The sequence below is a fragment of the Engystomops pustulosus genome, chromosome 4, assembly GCF_040894005.1.
Source record: "Engystomops pustulosus chromosome 4, aEngPut4.maternal, whole genome shotgun sequence".
Lineage (NCBI taxonomy): Eukaryota > Metazoa > Chordata > Amphibia > Anura > Leptodactylidae > Engystomops > Engystomops pustulosus.
In genome coordinates, this window is record NC_092414.1 from 141035991 (window position 1) to 141055826 (window position 19836).

At 40.0% G+C, this 19836-nt stretch overlaps 1 protein-coding gene across 4 annotated transcripts in view; it reads left to right on the top strand.

The window, feature by feature from the left end:
* VPS13C (vacuolar protein sorting 13 homolog C) overlaps nucleotides 1–13353 on the top strand; it is a 228727-nt gene extending 215374 nt beyond the window's left edge. For all 4 annotated transcript variants that reach the window (XM_072147784.1, XM_072147785.1, XM_072147786.1 and 1 more), the window contains 4 exons: nucleotides 8240–8331; nucleotides 9213–9336; nucleotides 9737–9826; nucleotides 12911–13353. In XM_072147784.1, the coding sequence (XP_072003885.1) occupies nucleotides 8240–8331; nucleotides 9213–9336; nucleotides 9737–9826; nucleotides 12911–13009 (405 nt within the window). In that variant the 3' untranslated portion in view covers nucleotides 13010–13353. The remainder of the gene's footprint in view (nucleotides 1–8239; nucleotides 8332–9212; nucleotides 9337–9736; nucleotides 9827–12910) is intronic.
* The last annotated feature ends 6483 nt before the right edge of the window (nucleotides 13354–19836 follow it).

A 19836-nucleotide genomic window follows, 5' to 3' on the forward strand; every position in this document is an offset into this window, starting at 1 on the left:
AGGAGGCTGCATCCAAGGGATCCTTGTCTTGTTTTGGTATCAATATAATACCTGCTTCTGCCATCGACCTCGATACTGTCCCTCTTTGAAATATTTCCCCACACACCTTCTCCAATTTCGGAAGCAAAGTACCATGATATTTCTTATATAGGGCAAATGGGATTCCATCTAGGCCCGGTGAGGAGTCTTTGCTAACCGAAAAAAGTGCCTCCTTTAGTTCGTCCACTGATATTGGGGCATCCAAGCTTTCCCTATCCACCTGGGAGATTCTCTGGTCCTGTAACTTACTCAAATATTCCTTAGTTCTCTCAATCGGTGCTTCCTTTTGGGACTGGTATAATTTTTCATAGAATTTGCTTAAAATTTGTACTATTTCCGATGGCTCCCTTGTTATTTTCCCATCCTCTCCCCTGAGCGCAGATATTGTATTATTTTTCCCATTATGCTGGATCAACCTCGCTAAAGTTCTACCTGATTTCCCCTGTTCTACAAACTGATTCTGGTCCCTAAAAAAGGACTTGTGTTGCGCTTTTTGCGTTAAAAAATTGTTAAGGGCATCCCTACTTTTCAAAGCTTTCTCCCTACAGCTCTCCGTTGGAGATACCAGTAGTTCTTGCTCGGCTTCCCTCATTTCCCGTTTCAAATTCCGCTCTTCTAATCCATATTGAATCTTTGCCTGTTTAATATGCTTAGAGTATATCCCCTTTAAATGTAGTTTGTAGGCATCCCAGACAGTTAATAAGTCAGCTGTTCCCACGTTCTTAGCCCAAAACCATTCCGACTCCTCAATCATATCCATCTTAGGTTCTAGTAGCGTGATCCAGTATGGGTTAAGTTTAAAACGTCTAAAGCTCCTCTCAGGGTTCTTTAATATAATCATGACTAGAGCATGGTCCGAAACCACAATTTCCTCATACCATTTTCCTAATAAACCGTAAAAATTCTCTATTCACAAGACACAAATCAATTCTAGACAAAGTCTGGTATGTCTTACTCATGCATGAGAATGCCCTCTTATTCCCATACAGTGAACGCCAGACGTCCACCCAACCCAAACTTTCGCATAAGTAACTAAGTTTACCCTTTTTACTTAATGCTGGTTGCAGTCCCTGGCAAAATCTAAAACGATCCCTATGTTCGTCCATTACCAAATTAAAATCACCCATGACCATAAGTGGCGCGTCGTCTAGATTTTCCAGGAACTTTACCAATGAGTGAATTATCTCCAGGGATGCTGGTGGAGGAAGATATACAAAGGCCAGAGAGACTTTTCTTCCTTTTAGGATACCATGCAAAAAAATAAACCTCCCTTCTTTATCTATTCGTTTCTTTTCTATCCTGAAATCAATATTCCTATGTATGAGAACTGAAACCCCTCTTGAGAAGATATTACCAAAGGAGTGGAATTCCTCCCCTACCCAGTTCTTCCTAAGCCTGGTCACATGTTCTTCCGTCAGATGAGTCTCAATCAATGAGATAATTGCTGGCTGATGTTTATTAATAATATCAAAAAATCTGGCATCTTTTAAGCTTTTCACTGCAGCCTCTAATATTCCATGATATTATTTTAACCTCTGTCTCCATTTAGCATGAGAGAGAAGAAAGGGAAAGGAGGGGAAGAAAGAAAAAAAAAAAAAAAAAAAAAAAAAAAAGGAAAACACCCACACCCCTCCAGCGGAACTCCCACCCCCATCTCCAACTGACCCGGTTACGTACAACCTCCATCAACTCCGGGTCTCAAGTTTTCCTCCTAGCGCCACCCCCCCCCCTCCCACCGATGCCCACCCCCACCCTCGATCCGTACCATAATTTCTCTTTTATTTCATTTTCGGTGTCCATTCCAAGGCTATAAACCTAATACCAGATGTCTTCCCGCCTGATATTACAGGCCCTCCTGGTCCAACCATTTATCCACTTCCTCTGGTGTAGAAAAAAACTGTGCTTTATCTTTATAAATGACCCGTAATTTAAACGGGAATAACCGTGCATATTTCAGTTGTGCTTCAGCCAACCTTTTTTTAACCCCTTTAAATCTAGCTCTTTGTAACTGAGTTTCTCTGGAGTAATCGGGATAAATGGAAACCCTAATACCATTTAAAACAGTTTCAGCTTTCTTTCGACTTTCAAACAAAATTCTGTCCCTGTCTTGTGAATTAATCAATTTCACCAGCACTGCTCTAGGGGGTAGACCAGGTGAGGGTTTACGTAGGGGTATACGGTGTGCTCTTTCTACCCCAAAGACGGATGAAAGACATTCACTACCAAAGGTCTCCACTAACCCTTTTTGTATGATCTGGGGCAACTCTCTATTGTTTTCTTCCTCTGGAATACCGACTATACGAATGTTACTTCTTCTGGATCTATCCTCCAAATCTGTAATTTTTTCCTGCATACTCCTGTTTTTCTGCCTACTCAGCTCCATCTCCTTTTTTATTTCTTTCAGCTGATGAGCCAGATTATTACAGTCTTTTTCCATCTCTTTGGATTTTTCCTTAAGCTTACTCATTTCATCTCTGATAACCATAACCTCTGACTGCAAGGAGCCTAATTGCTGGCTTAGTTCTCCTATTGCCCCCTTCGATTCTTCCACTGCCATCTTAGTTTCCTTAACCGTAGCTAGAATCTCTTGTAGGGTCTCTTTCAGTTCCCCTGGTAATTCCTCCACCTGCAAAGCCGTAAACCGAGAGCCCCCCTCTGCTCCTCCCTCTACTTCTTTGGGGTTTTGTCTAGTTTTTGCCGGGGAACCTTTCCATAATTTGTCAATCCCCCCCCCTGATTTCCGCTGAGCGGCTTTAGGGCCCATTATCCTCCCCTTTCCCTTTCCAGGGTCTCAATCCCTAGTGCTAGTCAACTCTGAGTTTACCCCTACTTCTATTCTTCTTATCAGCCCGTTTTCTGACTTCAATATCTAGTCAAATACCACAGCTTATTTAATGTTTACTTATTGTGATAACAGGGTAACCAAACCATATAATGATTTAAACAAAAACGGCAATCTACTTCAGTAGCCTGCAGAATAAACGTCTCCTGTTAATAAATACACGTAAATACAGTTAAACATTCCACATTTGTATAGCACATAAGGTCAAAAAAAAAAAAAAAAAAGGAAGGAAACAGTGGATGTTAGTGGAAAAACAAGCGGGATCCAGCTGAAGTATGACAGATGTACAAATATACGATGACATACTGTGGCTCCTCTACAGTAGCTGATATACCATTTCCAGATTTCCACTTCCAACTTTAAGAGACCGAGAGTTAAATCCCCCTAATTGTGCCTCCAACAACTGTAGCGAATTCAAGCAAGTGTGCTGGACCGGTTGCCAGCGTCTGAGCAACTCAAATGCTCAGCTTCCAGGTTAGTATGTATTATTCATTACTCATTAGTAGTTTTTAGCTTTTAGTGTGTTATTTAAAGAGTCAGTGTAGACACTCCATGCTACCGTATAAACGAGACTCTCAGTCCATAATTCCGCTATCTAGTTACACAGATGTTCACACAGTCAAATAACAATCCTCAGATTCTAGGACCTGATATACCGCAGAGAGTAAGTTAGAAGGACATGAAGCAGCCAACATAAAACACAGTAGAGCCAAAGCGGTACACAGTTAGTAGCTCTTAGTTGGTTAGTTAGAGAGATATGCAGAATAATTTAAGTCCGAGCGGAGGAGACCCTCTTTCCCACTCCGAGCTGCCGTTTAAGCAAGCTTCTCCATCCGTAGTTCTTCTAAGAGGCCATATAATGACCCTTATACAACGGAACGTGGTGTTCCACAAAGAAGGGTTAAATGGACCTGAGGCCACCAACTTAGGACACAGCAATGCCAAGATGAAAGATTTAGACAGGCATATAGCGGCAGAGTTAGTACAATGCGAGGCCGAAAAAGTAGCATGAGAGGGATCCAAGCAGCTGACACAGGGGGGGGTAGGGAACTCACGTATAAACGGTCACCAACGGTTCTCTAAACAGCTCCGGTTCCACTCTACTCCTCGGGCTTCCTCTTGCCGTTCAACAGAGACGAGTGTTATTGATTTTCCTCCACGCCTACCCCTTTCATGTCGCCATCCTCTCAGTAGCGATCCTTTTCTCTCTCGTCGTGTTGCCTTCCACCTCTCGCTCACCTCTCCTTCTGGTCAATAGGAAAGTTCCCGCTAAGGCCCAAGTCACGATGCACCTATCCTAGCGCTGTGTAATACTGTGAACGCTCGGGATCAGCGGTACATTTGGACCGCGGCTCGGCCAGCACAGACGGGGATCAGCATAATCACAGGGACGCCGGGTCTCGTCCGGCACTAGATCGAGGGAGGGCGGAGCCGCCGGGAGGGGAAGAGGAGCGGCCTCGACGTAACACTCCTACGTCATGCCGTCTCGCGCCTGCTCCGTCCTCACGGGTTAAATTTAACATGGGATCAATATAAAAAATCTTCAGCATGAGGCCACATGTGTACAACTACTTGACAATAATTGCATTTCAGCACAGTTTCTATGTATATGTAGTAGCTTCTACCATCTCTAACAAAGGAATATATCAGACTTCTGCCATTTAGTATAAAAGCACATTATATAATTACCTATTAAATAGCACTTAACATTGTCAGAATAAAGGCCATTCTCAAGTGTAGCTTCTGAGCCAGAAAGCAAGTGGTCTGTCACAAGTACAATGGAACAGTTTAACTATATAGACAATGCACATTACATCTTTATTGTAGGCCTAGCACTAATATACCGTAACTTTTTTAAAGGAAATCTACCACCCAGATCAAGGATTGTAAACCAAGAACACTTACCGTATTTTTCGGACTATAAGACGCACTGGACCATAAGACGCACCTAGGTTTTAGAGGAGGAAAAATAAGAAAAATGTTTTTTCCCAAAATAGTATGCTAAAATATTTTATAAAGTGACAGTAAAGTAACTGGGCAGTGCAGCCTAGTTTCTCTTTGGAGAGGGGCAGGGGCGAGCAGCCTATCTAGATAGAATTATGCTGGCACGTAGTCAGGGGGTCTCAAGAGTTACCAGGGCTGTATATGTGACAATGGTTACATCAATGAGGAAGAGGACACAGGAGATGACAGTGCTTGCACAATGGCCACAAGAGCTTACAATCTATGAGGAGGAGCGGACACAGAAGGTGACAGTGCTTGTACAATGGACACAGGAGCTTACAATCTATGAGGAGGATGGGCACTGGCGGTGACAATGCTTGTACAATGGCCACAAGAGCTTACAATCTATGAGGAGGAAGAGGACACAGGAGATGACAGTGCTTGTACAATGGCCACAAGAGCTTACAATCTATGAGGAGGAGGAGGCCACAGGGGATGACAGTGCTTGTACAATGGCCACAAGAGCTTACAATCTATGAGGAGGATGAGAGGACACAGGACTTGTACAATGGCCACAAGAGCTGACAATCTATGAGGAGGAGGACACAGGAGATGACAGTGCTTGTACAATGGTCCCCAGAGCTTACAATCTATGAGGAGGGGGACACAGGAGGTGACAGTCCTTGTACAATGGCCACAAGAGCTTACAATCTATGAGGAGGAGGACACAGTAGATGACAGTGCTTGTACAATGGTCCCCAGAGCTTACAATCTATGAGGAGGGGGACACAGGAGGTGACAGTCCTTGTACAATGGCCACAAGAGCTTACAATCTATGAGGAGGAGGACACAGGAGATGACAGTGCTTGTACAATGCTCACAAGAGCTTACAATCTACCAGGGGGACAGCGGCCACTACATACCAGGCAACAAGTGGTTAAGACTGTGAGAGCAGAGACCGGGGGAAGGGAGCACTAATCACTTATCTGATCCTGTGCTGGGAGAGAAGTTACAGGTCAGACACTGCAGCGCTGTACAGGCTCGGCTCCTCTTCACACAGTGCGGCAGCCTTCATCTTCTGTTTTCACTCTGAGCCTCCCGGGCTACTTACAAGCCGAGTGGGGATTGGCCAGACAGAGTCAGTGATTTTCTCCTCCCCTCTCTCTCTCTCCACTGCTGCCATAATGATCATTTATATCGGTGCCCTGAGGACGGCAGAGCGCAGGGGTGCTGCTATCCATTCCCTCCAGCAGTGGAGGGCTGAGAAGAGGAGAGGAGTGCAGCGGCACTGAGTACAGCCGCTGCGCTTCACTGTGAAGGGCTGCGCTTACTGCCAGCATCGGCTGGCAGAGCGCAGCCAGGTGCCCTCCATTCCCTCCTGCAAAGGCTACATCCGGACTATAAGACGCACCACTGTTTTTTCCCCATTTTCTGGGGAAAAAAAGTGCGTCTTATAGTCCAGAAAATACGGTAAATGCTAGCATGTTCCCCCTCTGGCAGGATCCACTCTTCTTTCAGCTTTCTGTGCCCTTGTTTTCACAAAAAAAAGGCGTTAAAAATAATGCAATTGAGCATGAGGGACTCCAGGCTCCATTAACATCTATGCAGACTGGAGCCTCTGCAGAATTTTTAAAGCCTATTTTTGTAAAAAGCAGGACATAAGAAGTTAAAATAAGCGAATCCTGCCAGATGAGACACACATTCCAATATGTCAGCGTGCTTGGTTTACAATCCCTGATCCTTATGGTAGATGTTCTTTAATATTAAAGCTTAGATAAAAAATATTTAAAAAAAAAAAAGATCATTAAAATGAAATACTCAAGTTGTATTTTACTTTAGGTTAAAATTTTGCTTATAAAAATTCCCTTTTAATTGTTTTTATTCTGCATCCTTGCTTAAAAAACTACTTTATGGGAATATACAGGTAATAAAGGACCAATGACCATTACCAAGTGATTTTTCTTTGTAATGGAATATATGTTTATGTGAAACTTTAAGTGTGAGTTGACATTCATTGTTAGTGAGCACAATATTTGTAACAATAAAACTTTTTATGTATCTATGTACTGTCATTTTGTGAATTTATGATGTTGGTTAAATGAAAACTTTTGTTGCATCTCTGAATAGAGCAATAAACAAAATGTCTAAAGTTTCCTTTCTTGTCGAGTCTAAAAAAAAACATATATCACTTGTATGCAAACTTATTCTTATAATTGCCATTAGATTTTACATGCCCCCTGGAGCATTTGCCCTGCTCCTTTTGTACCGTTCCCCCTCCCACTGTCTGCTGTAATTGGGGAGAGGAGGGAGGAGAAGTGCTTTGGGGGATGTGTAAGAGCCATAGCCATGGAAAGTAAAGGGGCTCTAGTGACGTCCCCCAGAGCAATTACACTTCATTTACATAAAGATTAATGTTAATTAACTACAGCAGCAGAGTTCCTTATTAACTTATTGCTGTATTTGCCCTGCTCAGAGCTGCCAAACATGTTGTGTGATGTCAGTGCATTAACATTATGGCCCAAATATAGCAAAACTGATGCAAACTGCCTTAGTGCACCAGATCATCCAATAGTGTTGCATGCTCTTAGATGACCGGTCTGTTTTCCGGATGTGTTCACAGTTGCACCTTTGCTTCATGCTGTTGCAACAGAATTGTGGCGCAGTACAGTAATATATGTGGCTTCAAACCCTTACTAAGCACTTGCCACTTAAGGTGCACTGATTTCTAAAGTTTCCTAAATACATGTGCAAGCTCCAAAGACACTTTTTCTGGTGCAAACTTAAGAAATAATGCTGGCGTAGACACAATGATATATCTGGGACTGTGTCTATGGGACTTGTAGAGATGCCCGAGAATATCAGCCGTGAGCATGCTGGCCAACACTCCATTCACACATGTCCAGAATGAGGAGGATCTTGAGGAGGCAAGAAGGTTTGGGTATCTGTTGATCATACATTTGTCACATATGCTCTGGATAAGTGTTAATGCTTTGTATGGACCAACCTTTTTAATACTTTCACCAAGCATTTAAAAATCCAACTTTACACTAATACAATCATTAAATTAAAAGAAAGCTATCATTTTTTTATTTATTTATTTACACTTAAAACTAATGAGCTTATATTTTTAAAGGTATAACAGTGAAGTCTTCTAACAGTGAAAACTTTGACATTGTGATTTCTTTTTTTCCACTGGTAAATGCTTCAGTAGATAGACAGGTATCCTGGTTACCTGCATAGGAACAGAGCCATATTTCATCTTCACTATCCTACTCTTCTATGTGAGGGGTGGCTGAAAGTATAGAACTCCTTTAACTTCCTCCATATTTGTTGACACTTTTATAAATTGTGCCAGAAATAGAGATTGCATATTATACAACTTTATTCTTTAATACTGTTATTTTTATGTTATAGAACTCAAATCTAAAAAAACTAGATGGAGAAATCTACAGATACTGCTGCACCCTAAGTAAGAGTAAGAACATCAATCTTGTTGTGACCAACAGGTATGTTTCATTTTATTTTCTTTGATTAAAATCCTCTTTAGTAAGCCACAAACCTTTTAAGGAAGGAAGCATCTGTATTGTGTGGATAGGTGAAAACTGATTATAACTTTCATTACCACAATAGCCCTAATCAAATACAATTTATTAATACACAATTATTATTGCATTTTTATTAATTAAGGTATAGAGCAGAGAGAAAGATGCAGATATTTAAAATACTAAAAGTTGGGTTGTATTTCATACTGACGATAGACCAGCATTTCTTAAAAGGTCTCACAGTGTTCAAAAACTTCTGCACCATCCCAAACATATTTGTAAATTACTTTATTGTTATGTTTTTTACATGAAACATTTTCAAAAATCCCTGATACTAGGGGGGGCCATCTTTTTCTACTTTGCTGTCCGCATATTTGCATATGTAGAATCCCCAGTGGAGCATCATTTGCTCAAAGTCTGAAGTCACTGCGCATACACACCGCATGTACCAGGTGATGCTGAAGAAGAGTTAGGACTTGTCTCTGACAGAATAACTTTTCAGTTTCTCCAAAACAAGCCAATTGATAGAACTGGGATCACCGGTTTCTGGCTGTAAAACAAAGCAGCAAAGTCCTTGCTCATTTATGTGCCGCAAACATGGAAACCAGTGTGCCGCAAACCAGTGTGTGGTGTAAGAAATTTGGAATTGTCTACATTCATTATTTATGTATGGAAGACAATTCTAGAACTGGTGTCCCTGCTTTATAACTTTTATTTTTATGTATTTTTTTTATTTATGTATGTATGCTGTAGTTTTTTTTTAGCTGAAACACTGCAATGTTAAACAAATTAACTATGTTCTCAATAATGATTCTATATTATTATGGTTCTATCTCTACAAACAGGAGAATTATGAGTATTAAGGAAGTGGAGATTTTGGGACACAGGAGTATAGACTGGGATTACTCCTTTGAAGATTTCATCCAGCCACCCACAGTGGAGGCGAATGTACTGAATCTCTTTGTAAAAGTATGTAAATCTCCCATCTCAAAGTATCTACCAAATATTTCCTGAGAATGAGTTCTTCAATCTTATGTAAAATTTTAGTGGTGTGCCACCATGGGAGTAGTTGTACTTCTTCTCATGAAGATGACATGTGTCTACATGTACGATTAGAGTAAAAGGTTCCTCCTGCTGAGTCCCCATCTCTACTAACTGAGCAGAAAACATGGGTGCCATGCTATGCTTTATCTCAGAGATGCCTGGATGCTGCCTCTCTAGTGACAGCAGTTGTTCATTGCCATGTCTAAAGGTCTTTGTGCTCACCCGTGTCTTTTAAATTTAATAGAACACACTTTAAATAATGTAACACTGTAATGTAATCAAAATCTACTTGAATGTCTGATATATTCACTTTGTTCTTCCACAGGATCAGAGTCTTATAGTTTTTCAGAAGAAAGAACACAGTAGTCACGGAGTTAAGAAAATAATTACTTTCAATAGTAATACTGCTGCTCAGGTAACATATTTGTCAAATTCCCTTAGTGGATGGTAGGTGACTTCAGTAGAGGGAAAAGAAACTAGTATTTATTTCATTGTGTTGATATAACAGGCTTTCAGCTCACTTATTTTCCTCGCTTTCGTAGTATCCAAGCGACACTAAATCCACAAAACAGTGAATTGGGTAGTGGCCGAAAATGCACAATAACACTACATTAGCAAGTGCACTTCATGTCACATACTGACCCCACCATTCTTCTGATTTCTTTGGGTCCCATAGGTTGAACCATCAGGGAACAAATACTTTTGCACTATAATGTGCTATTTGTGAAGTAGATTTTTGGGCTAAGAACATAAGTGGACTATCGGCCTTTACTTTGTACTTTTGTAAAACATTTTCTTAGTGCTTGGCGGAAAAAAAAAACCCTCCTTCTTAACCCCTTCCTGGCGCGCGCCGTACTAGTGCGCATGGGCCATCTTGCCGCGGATCGTCGCTCCCCGATGACGTCACAGGGAACGGCGATCCGTCGCCATGGTAGTCTCGGGTGTTCCGAATACCCAAGGCTACTTCGTTTTAACCCATTTATTACAATGTGCTAATTGGACATTGTAATGAATGGGGAGTAAAATCCACATATACTGCCATAATGTAGTAAGGCAGTATATGATAGGATGAATCAGACTACCTAGGGTTAGAGTACCCTAGGGAGTCTGGAAAAATAGTAAAAGTAAAAATAAAAAAAAGGTTAAAAAAAAATTATGATAAAAAAACCTAAAAATTCAAATCACCCCCCTTTCCCTAGAACTGATATAAATATAAACGGTGAAAATCATAAACGCATTAAGTATCGCCGCGTCCGAAAATGTTCGATCTATCAAAATATAACGGTTTTTCACTGCGTTTAACCCGAAACGGAAAATAGCGTCCAAATTCGAAAAAATGCATTTTTTTTGCCATTTTGAAAAATATAAAAAAATTTATAAAAAGTGATCAAAAGGTCGCACAATCCAAAAAAATTATAGCAATGAAAACACCATCAAAATTTGCAAAAAAAGACACTACCCACAGCTCCGTACACCAAAGTATGAAAAAGTTATTGGCGCCAGAAGATGGCAAAATCAAAAAACCAATTTTCGTACAGGATGTTTTAATTTTTTTAAATGTATGAAAACATTATAAAACCTATACAAATTTGGTATCCACTCGATCGTACCGACCCAAAGAATAAAGTAGACATGTCATTTGGGACGCAGAATGAAAGCTGTAAAATCCAAGCCCACAAGAAAACGTCGCAAATGTGTTTTTTCACCATTTTCACTGCATTTGGAATTTGTTTCCCGTTTCCCAGTACACGCCATGGAATATTACATACCGTCACTTTACACAGCTCTTTATGTGGAAAAATAAAAAAGTTACAGATTTTTGAAGGTGGTGAGTGAAAAATGGAAGTGAAAAAACTAAAAAATGCCAAGTCGTTAAGGGGTTAAAGAGTAACAGTCATTTAAAAAAAAACTTTTGATTTATTGTAGGGCAGGAAATTTCTGCAATTGGATTAGTTACCTGAATCTTGCTCCTTTCACTACTATTCAGCAGGCTTCCCCCTGCTATCAGTGATGCCTCAGATGGCCATTGCTAGGCACTTCACGTCCTGGGTAGATTATGGAGTAAGAATGTACATGTGAGACACATGCCCTCTCTCCCTGCTCTCTTGTCCTCATGGCTGCTTCTAGCACTCATGTGCTGCCAGGAGCCCTAACAAATGTAATAATAACACATATCTCTCCCTGTACACCCTCCGCTTTCCTACTGCAGGAAATGGGAGACGAGAGACAGAAGACTTGCAGTAGCACAGTACACATATCACTGCTCTATGTGCTATTTTTCTGATGACTATACATTCTATACTTCTATACAGGTCTACTGTGATCTATTTATTATGTATACAGGCAATACCTGGGTTACATACAAGATAGGGTCTGTAGGTTTGTTTTTAAGTTAAATTTGTATCAAAGTCTGAACTGTATATTTTATCATTGTAACCCCAGCCAATTTTTTGGGATTTTAAAAATGTTGGATTGTCATAAGAACCAGGATTAACAATAAAGCTTAACTGCAGGCACCTGTGATAACTTTTATAGCTGTTTATTGTAGTTTTAGGCTATAGTACAGTAAATTACCTATTACCAGAGGTCCGTTTGTAACTACTGCTTTCTCTGTCTCCTGGCCGCCCAATTGTAACACTGAAGGACCTTTGATGATGTAGGGCTGGAGGAGATGTAAGGGAAGGATATACAGAGAAGATGAGGTGGATTGTTATACACAGGGGATAAGAGCTGGTGGGGGGAGGGCTTATTTATCCTTAATGTTTGATAGCTGATAAAATGTGGGGGGTGACGGAGGCTGGTAAACTGAGAGGATGTGGAGCTGATAGGATTTAGGAAGCCTAGGGTGAGTTCACACATGAGGTTTTGGAGATGTGTTTTACGTGTTACCATGTGTTCAGCTGTTTTCAAAGCGTTATTCTTCATGGAAGTGTAAGCAGCTGTGTTAACATTTTCACAGCTGCTTACACTTCCAACAACTTCAAAGCAGCCAAATGCATGGTAACATGTAAAACACATCCGTGCTAAAACTCATCACCAAAACACCGCATGTGAATGCACCCTCAGGGTACGGTCATTATAAAGGCTTGGTGGGGGGCTTGCATATAACAAGGCTTTATCTATACATGTGAATTTATTCACAGAAGAAGAGATGTCTGTGTGTGAATGTAATGGAGCTATTACAGAGATGTGTGTGACCACCAAATGGGTGTCAAATATATTTTTCCTTTTTTTCATGTTCAAATCTGGGGTGCAGTTATGGTAAGGTGCCTCTTATAGTCTGAAAAATACAGTAAATACTTTATAGATAATACTATCTATTTCAGTAGGAGTAAGAAAGGAATTAAGTTCTTTCTGGTAAATGCTCCATAACTGTTATTTTAAGGGGGATACAAGAGAAATCACGTTTCTACTTTTTTCAGCATGTATGTTTCTAGTCCAAAGGTGAGGTCTGACCTTTTTTTTTTTTTTTGTTTTAATTGTTGTGCTTTTATTATAGGAGGTGCTCAAAGCGCTAGATGAGGCTCGGACAACTCGGCAACAACAAACCTTAGTGAGACAGAAATCGGAGAGGTTTATCAATCAGTACAGCAACTAACTGCCTTTATGTGTATCTTATGAGCTGTTACCCCTTGTGAATGATCCATTCATACTGTATTGCACTATGCCTTTTGCACTACATATTCCACTATAAACATTTGTACCTTCTGTCTAGTTTGATAAAATGGATAAAATATATTCTTTTTCCTGTATCTCACCTTTTTTTGTTCTGGATGAAATCAACATCATGTCCATGTGTAAAGTAAGGATGTGAACCGTTCAATGTTACTCATTGCTCATGCATGATTTTTTAAAGAAAAAAAAATGGCTTATTTGATAAATTTATAGTAAAAAAAAAATTATATATACTTTTGATGAAATAAATAAAATCATGTATACTTATATCAAGTTAGCTTATGATATACTGTTACAGCAATTTAAAAACAACATCTCACCAGTCTTAATAAATTCCCCCAATATTTTTACATTGATACATCCTACAGCGCTGGCATTATCCATCCTCTGTGCTTTCTTGTTTGGGCAGCTAACTCAGTCTATGAACACATAGTCATGAAGCTCCTCTTCAAAATGGGACAAACTTATCTACAGTGCTACAGGGGACAAAAGTACAAACCTGCCCCAGAACAACCCTCTTAATGTTCCCTCTTCCAAAACAACCACTCCACATGACTTTTGGAGCTCATCCAGTGTACAAGACACCTCAACAGGATACCAAGTACTACCATTCCTAGTGTTCTTGTAACCAACCAAGATACTGTACAAGATCAGTTTTTTATACAAGCCTATGGGACATTTTTTCCTGTCTCTCCCAACCACTCCAAATGATCCATAGTGATTTCACCATTGTGCTTTCACCCTAGTTTCTATACCTCCAAACAACTGGTCCAAAGTTTGATTCTCAACATTTGGTGGTTTGAACTAAAGCTTGCATTGCTGGATTCTAGACCTAAAGTTTTTGAATCGGTTTGACCAAATTCAATATTTTCAAACTGTATGCCTCGGTTTAGTCATCATCCTGATGGAGCAGGCTAATTTCCTGTGCTTGTTGGGCTTCAACGATGCATAATTTACCATTTTCCCCCACTACCTGAGATTTGTTGTTGGATCCCAACACTTCAAGAATGTAGTCTTCTTATTTCTCCTGTTAGCACTTGCTCAGGTTTTTAAGGCAGTCCTGTTCAAAACAGGCTCATCATAGAAATTCTCCAATCCAAGGGGATAGCTGTCCTCCATACCTGGATGACATCCTGAAAAAGGCCATGTTGTTTTAATCCTTGTGGAACACTTAAAGGGTTAACAAACTTCCTAAAGTTGTTTTACATACGTTGAAGGGTGTTGTTTCCAAAGTGGGTTAATTTATGTATTTTACTATTATTTTGGCCTCTCAAAGCTGAGCAGGTAACACAAAATGTAGTTTTTTTTATTAAAATGAGAAAAATTGCACCTAAAGTTATAAGCCCATCAGAAATGAGAGGACGCATACAAAAAGCATACCAACATAAAAATTTCTTTCATTAATAAACACAAGGCATATCACCCAAATGTGCAACTTGCATAAAGTAAAATGTGTTGCATGAAAACAATCTCAAAATCCTTTCGAAGTTATAACCACATAAAATAACGTGCAGAATGAATAAAAGGGCCGTGTTAGGAAGGTGCTCAATGACCAATTGGTTAAGTGATTTACAGGGGTGTGTTCCGGATGAGCTGTAAGTGCGGCCAAGTTAATAGGTCTGTGTTTTTGTCTTATGAAACATTCATTGGAAGGCTCATGTACTTGCATAGAGCATAACCCAGCCAGTTAGATAACTAAAATCCTCTGTCCAGAGCAGAACACAAAGCAAAGAAGTTATGTAAGAGTGTCGGCTCAGTAGACGATAACTCCATCTCTGCAATCCCTCATCCTGACTCTGCTGATAAGATTAAATCTGTTGGGTGATTAATGGCTATTTAGCAGATGGAAGGCAAAGCTTAGGCCTGCCCACTGCTTACACCTTCACCACACTCTTACTGCACAGCCCAGCATCCTGATTTGTCCTTGTACCAAGCATACGATCCGATTTATATGCAGTATGTCACCATTACGTAGGACTTGAGAGCTATGTCTATAAACTATCTTGTAGTACAAAGACCACATACAATGAAATGCTTTTTCCTACTTTTCTGCAATTGAGGAGAATTATGTTATTCTTGTAACAAACCCAAAATGCTGCTTGAAAGTAGTTATGAGCCTACACAGACCGCAATTCACATCTGGACTGAATTCAGCACCCAAGACCCCTGAAGCTGAACAGATGTTGTTGTTCGCCCTTTGGGATAACCACCAGCTTATACTGGTGGGCCAAATAGGCCACACAAAGTTGAAGCATTGGTCATTTACATGGCACACAATGCCTCCATGGGATTATCTCCTGCAGGCCTCAATCTCTCTGTTAAAAAAAAGTACAGAACCTTCTGCCTCACCCCACTTCAAAGCGGCAAAGCAATCTTAAACAATAGTCATAGAGCAGTCACCCAGGCTGTATGATGACTCTACTAGCTGGGGAATCTCTGGCCCATTTACCTGCCCCAGACATAGTGTTTCAACATTCCCAAGACCTTGTGTTGGAGGATGAGGGTGTGGACAGCGGACCATCAGAAGAGCTCTACAATACTGATCAAACCCAACTGCCAACTGCTGTGGTGGAGAAGTGAGGGGTGACAATGAGGTCTTAGACCCTCCATAGGTGGAAGGCAGTGATGGTTTGGAAGCCCCAGGCAAACAGCAGGACAAGTGAAAGAGTGCCAAGGCACGTTGTTCAGCCCGTAGAAACGTTGTAACCTGCTATTGTTCAGTGCACCCAGGGTATCTGTGGCCTTGCATTGTTTTCTCCCTCAGTGCAGAAAGCCGAATGTATCATTTGCATACTATATTATCAGTCCATAAAGCACAGCAAAAACCTTAACAATCTGCGCACCTCATGTATCACCAGACACCTGCAGAGTAAACATGAGCTGCAGTGGATGAGACACCAAAAAAGCCTGCAGACACCTAAGGCTTCCACTGCTTCTATGGTTGACACCACCTTTACTACCACATCCGAAGGGACCAGGCCACCTGTCTCCCTGCAAAGGGAGGATAAGACACTACTACCAGCAGCACCACAGTGACCATTAGCAAGCCTGTTCACACCATCTATTCCTCTTTCAATGCCCCCAAATCATGAAGAGAAAGAGGAAATATGGTCCATCTCACTCCAGAGCTCTGGTCCTGAATAAGAGCATTTCTATCTTACTGGCCTTTGAAATGCTGGAGATGGAGAGCATTAAAGATCTCATGGCATCGGCTGTACCACGAAATGAAGTTCCCAGCTGCAACTACTTTTCCCAGAAGGCCAATCCGGCCCTACATCAATAGGTTGTGGACAAACTCAGGTGTGGATTGGAATCCAGGAGCAGACAAACCATTGGCTGCTGCCGCTGAACCTCAAACATGGCAAGGTGGTGGGAGACAATGGCCGGAAAACTGTTACAGCTTTGAGCCGAGCCAGGTTTACAATCATCGCTTGCCTTATGCATTTGTTGAACCTGGTGGTGCAGTGGTTCCTGGAAAACTACCCAGACCTTCCGAATTTGCTGCTTAGAATGCATGGTGTTTGTTCACATTTTCAGAGTTCACCTTGAAATTGACAAATTATGACACACCTGAAATTGAACTTGAAATTGACAAATTCTGCAGTAACTGGATTTTAACTGCAGAGAGAGGAATTTTCCTATTGCTTCTTTAAATACAGAAAAATAACCTGGTTCTTAACCGGTTAAGTATCGGGCCCTTTTCTGTTTTTTCATTTCCATTTTTCACTCCCCACCTTCAAAAATCTATAACTTTTTCTATTTTTACACGCAAAGAGCTGTGTGGTGGCTTGTTTTCTGCATAACAAATTGCACTTCATAGTGATGGTATTGAATATTCCATGCCATGTACTGGGAAGCGGGAAAAAAATTCCAAATGCAGTGAAAATGGTGAAAAAACACATAATTTGCGCCGTTTTCTTATGGGCATGGATTTTACGGCTTTCACTGTGCGCCCCAAATGACATGTCTACTTTATTCTTTGGGTAGGTATGATAGGTTTAGGTATAGGTTTTATTATGTTTTCATACATTTCCAAAAAAAAATTTTTTCATAATTTGTTGTACGGAGCTGTGGGTGCTGCCATTTTTTGAGACTTTTGATGTTTTCAATTATATAAAAATAATCTATAAAAAGTGATCAAAAGGTCATTTAGTCCTAAAAATTATATTTTTCAAAATGGCAAAAAGTTATTTTCCGCTACGAAGTTAAATGCAGTTAAAAAAAGATTATTATATTTTTATAGATCGGGCATTTTTGGACGCGTCGATACCTAATGTGTTTATGATTTTTTTATTTTTACTGTTTATTTATAACAGTTTTAGGGAAAGGGGGGTGATTTTAATTTTTAGGGTTTTTTAAATTCTAATTTTAAAAAAAAATTATTTTTCTTTTTACTATTTTTCAGATTCCCTAGGGTACTTTAACCCTAGGTTTCTGATCGATCCGATCATATACTGCCATACTACAGTATGGCAGTATATGGGGATTTTCCTCCTCATTCATTACAATTGTCCTGATAGCACATTTATATCAGTTTAGGGAAAGGGAGGTGATTTTAATTTTTAGGGTTTTTTTAAATTTGGAAATACAATCACAGGTGTGTCTCTAAGTCAGAAGTTTCTGGTAAAACTATCAGAAGCTTCTAAACCATAACATCATTATATACATAGGATGTACTATAACTTCCTGGTGCTGCGGGAATGTATGGAGAGAGCTCACCGGCTGAGCTCTCTCCATACACAGCGGATCTGTTACTGCCGTGGTCGGTGCTGACACCGATTGTGGCAGTTAACCTGCTGTGGCCCCTAACTTAGCATTCCATGGGCACCGCCATCTTGGATGTCCAATCGCCGCCCCCCTGACATAATCGGAGGGCGGTGATTGGTTACCATGGCAGCCTACAGCAGTATTGCAGTTATATAGTGTTAGCAATCAGACCCTGGAGGGTCTGAAATAATGGTAAAAAATAGTTAAAAAAAAGTAAAGATTAAATCTCCCCCCTTTCCCTATATCACGTATATAAATAACTAAACAGTAAAAATAATAAACATGATAGGTATTGCCGCGTCCCAAAATGCCCATTCTATCAAAATATTAAACAAGATTATTCTCGGCCATGAACACCGTAATGGAAAATAGCGCCCAAATGTCCAAATTGCCACTTTCTCCCCATTTTTCCATCCATGAACATTTGTATAAAAAATGATCAAACAGTCATATAGGTCCCAAATTGATATAAATCAATATGCCACCACATACCACAAAAAATTATTCCTTACATAGGTCGTACACCAAAGTGTGAAACCGTAATTGGCCTCAGAATTTAACAAAATGGAAAGTATTTTTTATGTACAAAAGATTTTAATTTCTTAAAACCTATATAAATATAAAATATCCCTGCGATCATAGCATCCCAAAGAATAAAGAGAAAATGTCATTTGAAGCGCAGAATAAAAACTGTAAAAACAGTTTCTAATACATTGCATGGAATATTAAATGTTGCCATTAAAAAGTAGAATTTGTCCCACAGATAACAAGCCCTCACGCATCTCTGTAAATGTAAAAATAAAAAAGTAATTGCTTTAGGAATGAGGGGACTAAAAAACAGAAATGCTAAATCGAAAAAGGGTTGAGTTCTGTCAGGGTTAAAGGCCTGGTAATCTTTAGTGTATGTAAGTGTAAAGTGTAAAACTGTCTAATAAAGAAGCACTGAGTACAAATTCCTCATGAGCAGCACCTCTGGCTTTTTATGTACTGCGTTGTTGTACACCTTTTCAGCGCATCGGGCTTCAAAGGCTTCTGATAACCATGGGAATAAAGTAACCCTCACTTTTTGATAACCTTTTGGAGTGGCGCCATCTTTTATGGTTATACTGTAAAGAGCAGATCAATCCTTTGTTGAGCACCCACTCTCTATTGCTGGTGCAACTGGATATTTATTGATTTATATATAGATATAGATAGATGTATTTCCAGTGACTTGATGTTGTTATAACTAGCTCTGCTATAGCTTTGATCAGCTTTGGATGTTCTAAATCATTCGGGAGTGGCTAAGCCCCATCACACGGATGAGAGACACAGATCTGACAGCCTTAGCCGTCTGAGCGTCAGAAATCTGCTGAGGGCAGGAAGATGGTGACTGTCCACAGATGGTGGCTGTCAGAGATCTAGGTCAAGACTGTCAGGAAATCCAACTTAAAATGACACAACATATTCATATTCAGATGTGCAATTTATTGAATGTACATGTCTGCATATGACACTAATGAGTGACAAAATTTCTGCACTTTACAATAGATAATATATAATAAAATATGACTCAGGCTGGGTTTACATCACTTTTTTACATCCACCTGATGGTCGCCCATATTTGGATCATAAAATTCTCCATCTTGGTAAGGACACATGGGAATTGTTTCAGAAGGTGCAGGAAGTGAAAAAAAAAACAAATATGTTTTTAAAGCATAGAAACGAATGCAAACGGAACGTAGATGGATGACACAAAATGCATCTGTTTTTGTCAATTTTTAAAAGTATACATTTCAGCATATGTCAGGCCGATGCAAGAAACGGGATATGAACCCAGCCTAAGAGCTGGTGGATACTTGATGTTTTAAAACCTATATTCACGGTACATACCATAATCTAAAGAGAAAAGAATTACACTTCCATCCAATTAATGATATAATTAACCTGTTTTCTCTAACCAATAGGTTTCCAATATATACTATCATTTTCAATCTGAAAACA